Source organism: Glycine max, chromosome 16 (genome assembly GCF_000004515.6).
Source record: "Glycine max cultivar Williams 82 chromosome 16, Glycine_max_v4.0, whole genome shotgun sequence".
Taxonomy (NCBI): Eukaryota; Viridiplantae; Streptophyta; class Magnoliopsida; order Fabales; family Fabaceae; genus Glycine; species Glycine max.
Genome location: NC_038252.2, coordinates 30,561,043 through 30,571,097, shown reverse-complemented (window position 1 = coordinate 30,571,097; position 10,055 = coordinate 30,561,043). Strand labels below are relative to the sequence as shown.

At 29.6% G+C, this 10,055-nt stretch overlaps 1 protein-coding gene across 1 annotated transcript; it reads left to right on the top strand.

Moving 5' to 3' along the window:
- The first annotated feature begins 6,976 nt into the window (after positions 1-6,976).
- LOC100791729 (CASP-like protein ARALYDRAFT_485429) lies at positions 6,977-9,784 on the top strand. The gene is made up of 3 exons (XM_003547959.4): positions 6,977-7,440; positions 9,177-9,309; positions 9,404-9,784. The coding sequence occupies exons 1-3, from the start codon at positions 7,271-7,273 to the stop codon at positions 9,596-9,598; spliced, it is 498 nt and encodes a 165-aa protein (XP_003548007.1). The 5' UTR covers positions 6,977-7,270; the 3' UTR covers positions 9,599-9,784.
- Positions 9,785-10,055: the final 271 nt, after the last annotated feature.

Here is a 10,055-nt window from a genome sequence, read left to right as displayed (position 1 = left end):
AAGAAAAATATTTAATGACCATTTTGTGGGCAATTATGTTAATATTTCAATACACAAGTAGCTTAGCTTTAGAATCCTAGTGAATTAGTACAAAGTAACTTGTAGTAGTTTGGTGAGTAATTCAACACTCTATACAATAACTACCTTTGCCTGTGAAATTTTTATAAACATATACATATCTAACATGAACTTAATCTTAATTTCAAGATTTTTCGAGTACTATGTACTCATTTATGAAAGATGCAGAATTCACCCATGTTAATTTGGAAGGGACTACAAAATGCAAGATTATTTACAATTGTCGGAGGAAGCGTGCAAAGATTGATTTTGGATGAAAGTCTTTTGCAAATTTACAAAATTTGGGAGCTCGCCAGAAAATTATATTTGAGTTCCTAGATCCAAAATCTAATTTTGTTCTATTCTAGATTAGTTTGAAATTTAAGTGCATTATACTCTACCAATCTCTATAAACTTTGTTTATAACTTTTTCTAGTGTATTTTAGCAGAAATGATGCTAGAAATGATGCTGCTTTGATTATGTGAACTTATGAGCTAAATAGAAAACTTTCTTATATAAAATATATTATATATTCTAATCTTATTAGATTTGGTTGTCATTTACTAAGTTATACATAGTTATAAATCCTAAGAAATGATGCTGCTTTGATTATGTGAACTTATGAGCTAAATAGAAAACTTTCTTATATAAAATATATTATATATTCTAATCTTATTAGATTTGGTTGTCATTTACTAAGTTATACATAGTTATAAATCCTAAGAAAATTTTTAAATGACTGCTTGATATTTGGAGTTTGTCCTGTTTGTGGGCATTTTGCCAACTTGGCCAGTTATTTTTTAGAATGTCAATTGTTTAAATTCCTAATTGTTATTGATACACATCAATGATGTTGGGTGTCATTCACTACTGACATCAAATAAATAGTTTTACTCGTCAAATTAACATGTTCAGTTAGTTTTGTATTTTGGAGGTTTTAGTTAAACATTTTCTCGTAATCTTACATTAATTTTGGTTCTCATTTACTAAGTTCTATTCAGTTACAACTAAATGTATAAAATTATATTATACATTTAATTTTTCAACTTACCCGTGTGTTTGCACGGGTATTGTACTAGCATCACTCCCCCTATGTGCCTCTAGCAACATATTGACAAATATGCATGACATTATTAGCTATTCTCTCAAATTACTCCGTAAAATTTGCTTATTTGTTGAAAGAAAATAAAGATAAACAAAATACTTCCAAGAGTTGTACAAAATAAAGATGTTCATATTTTGAAGCAACTCCAACTCAACCATTTTTGTTTGTCCTGAATTTTTCTTTATAGAATATTTCACTAAATGCATAGATGTATCTCAAGCTTATTTTCGTTTAGTTGTTTGATGTCTAAGCTTATTATATTTTTTTAATATGATATTGTTAACTGTGAAAATCATAAATATTTTTAAAAGTATTTTATATTTCTAAAAAATCAATTTTAACTAGTGATTCTAATAACAAATAAATCTTTAAGAGTGAAACATATAATCCATTTTTTATTGTAAGTTCTTTTTAGTCGAATAAACAATTATAGTTTTCAGCTTAAGAAAATTGTCTAAGTATTGAGAAAAATAGTGATAATAATTTTGATAGAATGATTTTTTTTATAATAATAATAATGTTGATGATAAATTTAGTTATACATGTTATATCAGTTCTAGTAACAATTTCAATAATAATAAGTAATGAAGATTAGATAAAAGCACAATTCATAAAAGAAATGAAGATTGAAAAAAATAAAGGTTCGAAAAGAAATGGGGATTGGAAGACATTAAGGATTCAAAGAAATTTAGAGAAATAAATGAAAACATTTTATTAAAAGTGGGATGAATACATATACTACGACCTTCAAACCAAGAGTCATTTTTGTGTGAGCATCCTAAGTGATATTTGAAGATTTGAGTGGTAGTGATTTAATACAATGAAAAATGATTGTCAAAGATCTTATTTATAAACTTCTAATAATAATAGTCGAATTATATGATTCCCATATGTGTACAAATATATTTCTAACTACTTAAATGTAAGAACGCCTAATGTCTTCAAATAATCTTTTATTGCCAATCATTGTAACTTCTCTTTTAAATTCAAATTCAAACTTCTTGTCTGAGCCATTCTTCCAAGTGCATAGTACTTTTATCGAAATATCTTCATGGGAATAAAAACATTCAACTGTGCAAGACAACTTTGAAACTAATGTTCTTGAAACAATTTTCTTTAGATGCACACCTCTTCATTGAAATATCCTCATCGAAAACAAACTTGATTTCTCATAATTTAGAAATTTTCTCAAACAGAGATAACATATATTATTAAGAGAAAAAGAAGGAAAGCATAAGGAATGCCCCTTCTAGAACATACAACTGTAAAGAGACAAAAAATCAAAACATGAAATATAATGCAACAGAAATCATTTGTAAGCAAAAAAACTAGACCACAACTCAGTGCTCTCGTACGAAAATGATTTTAGCTTTAAAATGTACCATGAATCCATGTGGTAGAACTTGGCATGAGTAAGAGAATCCTTCAATAATATTCTATAATGATAATCTTTCAATAATATTACCTTCCACCTATAATATTCGAAACCTTTAAGCAATATATAAGATTACACATAGTAAATAATTATTGAAGGTTCGTTGGGGTACTTTTACAAGGTGGGAACATAAGAATATTTTGAAGGTTTCAGTGTGGTTTGTGTTTACTGATATCAATTTTTTCATATACCATTGTTGTTATAGCAAGGCTGCAGTCAAGAATGTTTTAGAGGCTACAAAATTGCTAGACGGAATTATACAATGTTATGTTTGTTTTATGACGGAGGTTGAATGGAGTGTTTTTCTGGAAGAGTTATACGGAAGGAGAGGGGTGTACTTTTCTCAAAAAAGAATTAAATTGGGGGAGAAACAGAAAGGGGGGATGTGTTTTATAGGATAGTTTGAGGAGAGTGTCTTTTTCCTTTTCTTTTTTTTTGGAAGAAAGAGATGAGAAAGATGAGAATAGTGTGTTTACTGGGGGTAGTCTGGGTATAAAAATGGGAAGGGTAGTGCATTAGTGTAAAACGGAAGTGGAAATAGCAATTTCCTTTGTACAATGGGCGGGTGTCTTCCAATCAACCTTAGGCCCATTACGTTTATTTAAGGGTTTCGTAGTGCCACAAGGCCACAACAGAACTTGTTTTGGTATCATTTTTTTTTATGAAGGATGACATTGACAGTACAATAACAAGATATTTAATATTTTTTTGATATTAACAGCAAAAAATGAACAGAAAAATTAACTTGAGTTTTGTAAGCATAATATACACTCCTAGTCCTATGCAGTACTATAGTGTTGGGTAATCAACTTTTTCAAAATAAAATTACTCATATCCACAAAGGATTATGAGAACACAATAAAGATTACACCGTAAAAATAATAATAACAAACATAAGAATTTAACGTGGTGCGACTCCTCTTGCTTACATCCACGGAACCATCTTAAAATATATTTTCCTATTACAAAAATAATTACAAAATTGTAACTCACCCTAAATAGTATATCACTCTACAAACCCGAGTACCTCACTCAATGGTTATACGAAATGATAACACAAACACTTTTCTCTCAACAAAGTCATTTTGTTTCACAATCTCTCTTCTCTATTTATAATGAAGATTGACACAATTTATAATAAATCAGTTATCTTGAAAGTTGAAATAAAAAATAACTTTCAATGCATCCATTCAAATAATCTTCATCTAATAAAATATAATCTTTCACTTTATATTTAAGTTACATAAACTTTAACGATAAAAATACAATTATATATCTTATCTTTTAGCTTGAAACTATTTATAAACACAGTACGAAAAAGTTTCACATGAGACTGCACCATTGTACATAACATGAGAGAGCAAGATCCAACAATTGTTTGTGTTTCCTTGATCCGTCCTCCTCTCTTGTTCCTTACAAACAATAGCATTACTTGTTTGCTTGTGCTTTTTGATAAGTCAACAACGATCCAATATGTCAATAATCTTAAACGATTTAAGATTAGGCTTATTGGTTGGCTCTAAATTCTAGATTGTATAGGTAGCTCATATTTCAACGATGAAATTCATTATTGATATTTGATAATAACTTACAATCGGAAATGCTCCAATATTACGTACTTTACACTCAACAAGTTAGTTGCTTTCCTTTCTTTCACTAGGGCTGTGTTTGTTTTTGGGGAATGATTTTTCATTCCTAGCTATAAATTTTATTTATTTTGGTCAGACATCATCGAATATCACAAATATCTTAATTTATTGAATTAGAGATTAATCTCGTTCATATTATATAATTATTATTGACTTGAAAAAATTTTACACACATAAAAAAAGATAAATTTATTATAATCCTAGATCACGAAAGATCACAAATGTCTCAACTCATTGGGTTTGAGACTAATCTCGTTTGCATTACATAATTGTCATTGACTCTATGAACAAAAGAAAATTGAACATGAATTATTTCATTAAATATTCTTTTTTTTATATATAAATACACCAAAACCTTACACTAGACAAACCTTTTTTGGATTATTCATGTATTCTATTTTTATATACTTTATAAATATATTTTCAGATCTCTAAAAAAATTCAGAAATTAATATTTCATGATAAAATTAAAAATATCCCTTAAAATAAATAAAACCTCCCTTTTCTTTTCTCTACGCATTATCGCGACTCACTGGTTAATTTGTAAATCTTCAATCATTCCCATTTGAATGAATTATTCCCTGCTCCTTTATAGGTATGAAATGACAAGAGTGGTGTTAAAAAACCATGCCTGATAACAATTTTTGCTTAGAACTAATATTTTAAAACTTAAGGACAAACATGAGAGCGTTTTGTAACTGCCTAAATTAATATTCTCGAGGATAAAAAAGTAAATCTTAAAATTAACATCTGTTTATGTAAGTACTCCATATCGCTTCATTGCTATTGCTAATTGAAACAAAGGAACTAGCATTAGGTTATGGGTTCAAGTTCAATGTGTTTGATGAATTTCTCGAGCACGATCGAGTATACATAGCACCAAGTTCTTGGGTAGTTGCAGTTTCTCAAAATAATTAGTATAAGTTTTAATTTAATTGCTTACTTGTATTTATAAGTTACGATTTCGCGTATTTCATTAATTTATTTATAAAAAAAACTAAAACATGAGGAATTTGTATATATAAAAACAATATAATGAATTGATGACATTGACTATTTTTATAATATTATAATATCATAAATATTATTACGATAATGTATTATATATAATAGAAATATGATACAATATTATAATAAATAATATTATAGATTAAAAGCATTTTACTATTGTTTAGATAAAATATTATACTATTATTTATTTTCATAAATCATATATTTTATCCAACAAAATTTAATTTTTAAAAATTAAAGAAAGGAAAAAAGTTAATATATCAAAATTATATTTATAAATAGAAAAATACACACTCAAATCCTCACACACTGTTGCACAGTAGTTACCTATAAGATTAAGCACATCATTGCTAAGTAGAAGCATTCTTAAACAAAGTTTAGTGTTTCATTTATTTTAAAATTAGATCCATTAAATTTTAATAAATTAATTTTAAACTTGACATATATATACACGTGTGTGTAAATTAATTTCAGTTATAAATCTTATATGACATTATATACTATGATATATATAAATTCATTGTAAAGTGTTGGATCTGAATTCTTTGGTGCGTGGTTCTTTTTTATGGTGTGGAAGATGCTGAATTTGTTATGTTTGGCATCATATACCAGAACAATCAAAGATTGGTTTCAGGGGTTCGTGGCGGTGCCATTTGCAACAATCGGGGTACTGTTTCTTGAGGCATTGTTTTTGTTCCTCGTACTGGAATTGAATCTTGATTTGGTTGAGATCTGGATATGAGTTTTGGATTTAAAGTTGAAGAACAACAACACAAAGTGAATTCAAACTGGAATTGAAAATTTTGATGATAAGCCTCTTCTCTGATTTGTTGGCTGCTATGAACCTCTTCTATGTTTGTATTCGGACTTTTCTCTTTTTGTTTTTTAAAAAATAAATAAATATAATAACAGTTAAAAATTGTCACTACATATAAATGCATCATAACAAAAAAAAAAAAAAAATACCCCTAAGTGCCACATATGCCATTTTGGTCCATCTACTAGATTGAAGGAATGATTCCAATGGGATAAAATTAGAAAACTAAGAAATTTAAAATTAGAAAACTAAGAAATTTAATAGCATGGACGAAAAAAATTAAGAGATCTAATTGAACATATTTAATAAATTAAGAGATCAAATAAAAAAAAATTATAATTTCAAAGAAAATAAAATTGAAAAACATAAATTTACAATTAAAAAAATGAAAAAAATTACAAAATTAAAATTAAAAAAATATTAATTTACAGAAACTAAAATTAAAAAAATTAACTTGTAGATATCAAAATAAAAAAAATACTTCTTACAGAAAAAAATATATTTAAATCCACTTTTTAATAAAAAAAAAAAGGAAAAGTAACTGAGTGTTGAACTGAGTTGATGAAACTGAAATTGAAATCTACCACACAAAGAATGAAAAATCTACTGTGTGGTAACTGGTGAGTGGTGACACGTCCAGTTTGACCGGTTCAATCAGAAATCAGACAGATGAACGGTCCCAGCACTCTTAAAAAGCAGATGATTTTTAGAACTTCAATTTAGTGACCGATCATGTTCTAAAAACATTGAAAAATACAAACCCAATTCTTTGTTGTCATGTTATTTTTGAAGTGCAATAATTTTCTAGTACAGTTTAGACAGAATGATTAAGTGCCACGTAGGCGAATCCAGCCAGGTACCGCGCCGACAAAACCACTGAATCTAATTCTAAACGTGAATGAATGAAGGGCTGAGAAGAGCCCAAACCTACTTTATGTTTATTTATCACAAACAAAGAACTCATTCCCCTTTCCAATTTCACCACCAATCTTTTCGGATTAGTCATCGAATTAATTAATTATTATAATTGCTCATTTATGCATTTCATTCATAACTCTTACCCAAACAAACATACACAGAGATTCAACATTCATAGTTTCATAGTCCTACCTTTTTCCTTTTTTTTTTCTTTTTTCTCAACGTTGTTATAATAAATTTTATTAGTAATTACCACAACTCTTGAAGGTGGTGGTTGATGTTACGGGCATGTTTGGGGTTGAATTACCATGGTAGAATGGAGGAGCTGCCAGGGGCGTTTGGAAGCAGCGCCAGTTTGGCTCTCCGGTTGGGCCAAACAGTCTTTTCCACAGCTTCCCTTCTCTTCATGTGTTTGGATGTTGATTTCTACGGCTACACTGCTTTCTGGTCTCTCTCTCTCTCTCTCTCTCATGTTGTTCATCTTATTATTATTCACTTGCCCAATTGAGGCTCTTTCTTGTTTTGTCTCTGCTCCACCAAATTTCATGACTTTTCTCAATTTCATCATGCCCCATCAATTTTTTATTTTTTTTACAAGGGCAATTTGCAAGTAATTGATTTGGGGGGTCTTATGTTTTTGTGAGTTGTTGAGATTTTTATGAGTAGAAAATAGAGTTTGGGGGACCATGTTGTGTTTGTCATGAATTGCTGTTTGTGGCAGAAATCAAAGTGATGGAGGATTTATGTAAGTTTGTTGTGGGTGTCAGAGAGTGGTGTACTGTGGGGAGGAGAGAAGCATGAGTGTAGGGAAGTGAGTTGAGGAAGAAAGTAAGCCATATAAATTGGATGGCCTATTCAATTAATTGTTCAGGGCTTGCACACATTCATACCAGTGAGTGAGTGGTTTCTTAGTCATTAACCTGCTATAGAAAAAAAAAAAAAAAAGAAAAATATATTTTGGAATGGTGAATCAGTGTTAGGTGCTACTGAACTGATTCATTTTTCCAACTTTGGCATTGAAATGCCTTTATGACACTTTAAGGAGGGTTATCGGAAACATTAAGTACTATAAGGTTCTGATTTTGGGTCTGGGAAAGTTTAGATATTTATCTGTGAAGAGTAACCATATTGAATTGACCTGTTAGTGGATTGCCATGTTGCTGGCCTAAGCCATGTAGAAAGTCTATACATTTTTGGCATTTTTGTAGAAAAAATGAAGATGAATTATTTCAAGTTGTTTTTGTTGAACTGAAATCTTTTTGATTCATCGAGTGCATTACAAGGTTGCAGGCACTGTTTTTTTTTTCCCTTACATTTTTCACTTCAGTGTATTAGGATATTTCAGGAAATCAGGAAACTGTATGTAAGTAACCGGAGAATTGTAGAAGATATTGTAATTATGTAATTAGCTGTAATTATCCAAATCAGCATAAATTAGGTAGCTATAATCTTGTATATATTTGTGCCTTTGATAATCAATACACACACAAGTATTTCCCATTGTGAATTACTACCTCTGGTCCTATATATAAGCAATATAGTACAAATCATCAAGATCAAGAAAAGTTTTGATCACATTTGATATTACCATAAATTTAAATTTTATTCCAAAAGTACTCTTAAATTTAAATGTTATAAGTGATAATCTCATATAATATTAATACTCATAATTCATTGAGTGAGTGTCTAATAAATAGAGTTAGTAATAAATTAAGGATATAAAAGATATTTAACTCTGAATAAGTTCGAAAACTGATCATTATTACTTATAATTAGGACCAAAGAAAAATACCATTTGTTACTTATATATAAGCGGAGGTAGTACTATATATGACAATGTTTCTTATTTTCTAATTGCATTATCCATGTAAGGCAATTTCACTGCAACTTGAAACTGTTGGTATGATAACTAAGATGCTGAACTAAATGATCTAGATTTTCTCTTTAACATGGTTTGATTGTTATAAGAGGACATATTTCTTTATGAAAAGAGTTTGTGTTTACATAGCAAATTTGTGGTCTAATAACACTTAAATCAGGTAAAAGATTTGGGTATATGCATGTTTTCCTAGTTTCAAAAGGTGCATTGGCAATGTCTTGGGGTTTATCCTGTCTAGCCTGGCTTCTACGCATATGCTTCACTTGAGGTTTTCACCTTTGTCTTTGTTTATGCTATTCCACAGCTACTTGGTAACTGTCATGGGTTTGGTAATTCCCTGGAGCATAACACTGTTGGTTGTAGATGCATACTCTGTCTTTATAAAATGTTTACCCCTCCAACGAAGACTTGTACTGATCGTCTTTCTGGGAGACATGGTATGAACAATTTGTGACCTAAAGAAATTCAAGTCATTGTTGTTTCCATACTATATTAATGCACTAATGATATTACAGTTTTTCTACACCCCAGATTTTGTCATATCTCTCATTAGCTGCAGCATGTTCAACAGCCAGTGTCACAGATCTCCTGCTTGATGCCGATCGATCCTATTGCCCACCAAAGTTATGTGGTAGATATCAATTGTCTGCTGCTATGGCCTTCTTGTCTTGGTTTCTTTCATCAGCATCCTCTCTGTTTAACTTCTGGCTTTTCCCTTCTTTGTAAAATCTATCCTTCTAGCTGCTGTTGATATGTACACCAATGATAAGGGTGCAAGTGACGAAGTAATTTATTCTTGTGCAGATATTTTTTGTTTCCATGTGAATAAAATTATCATGACTATAGACAACAATGCAATAAGTACTTTTCCAATGCAAGAAAAATACAAAAATTCCAAGTATTGGTTCTCAACCGGTTCGTCCTTTTCCCTGTCCATATGTAGCTACTGCTATATGAACCTCAATACCTCTTCTGAATAATCATAATTAAGTGTACATTTATATTCCTGCAAGTTTGGATGCTTGATGCTAGATTGATCACAGAAGAGACTTGGGACACTGATTGAAATGGAATAAGAGAAGAGTGGTAAACCTTTATATATATATATATATATATATATATAAGAGAGGTAAACCTTGATGAACTATAAACTTCTTGTTTGTATACTTATGGAATGTTTAGA

What these genes read in the sequence shown, in the direction of transcription:
- LOC100791729 (XM_003547959.4), top strand. Translation starts at nt 7,271, where the DNA reads ATGTTACGGGCATGTTTGGGGTTGAATTACCATGGTAGAATGGAGGAG. An exon ending in TACGGCTACACTGCTTTCTG is followed by an intron (nt 7,441 to 9,176) that starts GTCTCTCTCTCT and finishes GCTATTCCACAG; the next exon opens with CTACTTGGTAACTGTCATGG. An exon ending in TCGTCTTTCTGGGAGACATG is followed by an intron (nt 9,310 to 9,403) that starts GTATGAACAATT and finishes TCTACACCCCAG; the next exon opens with ATTTTGTCATATCTCTCATT.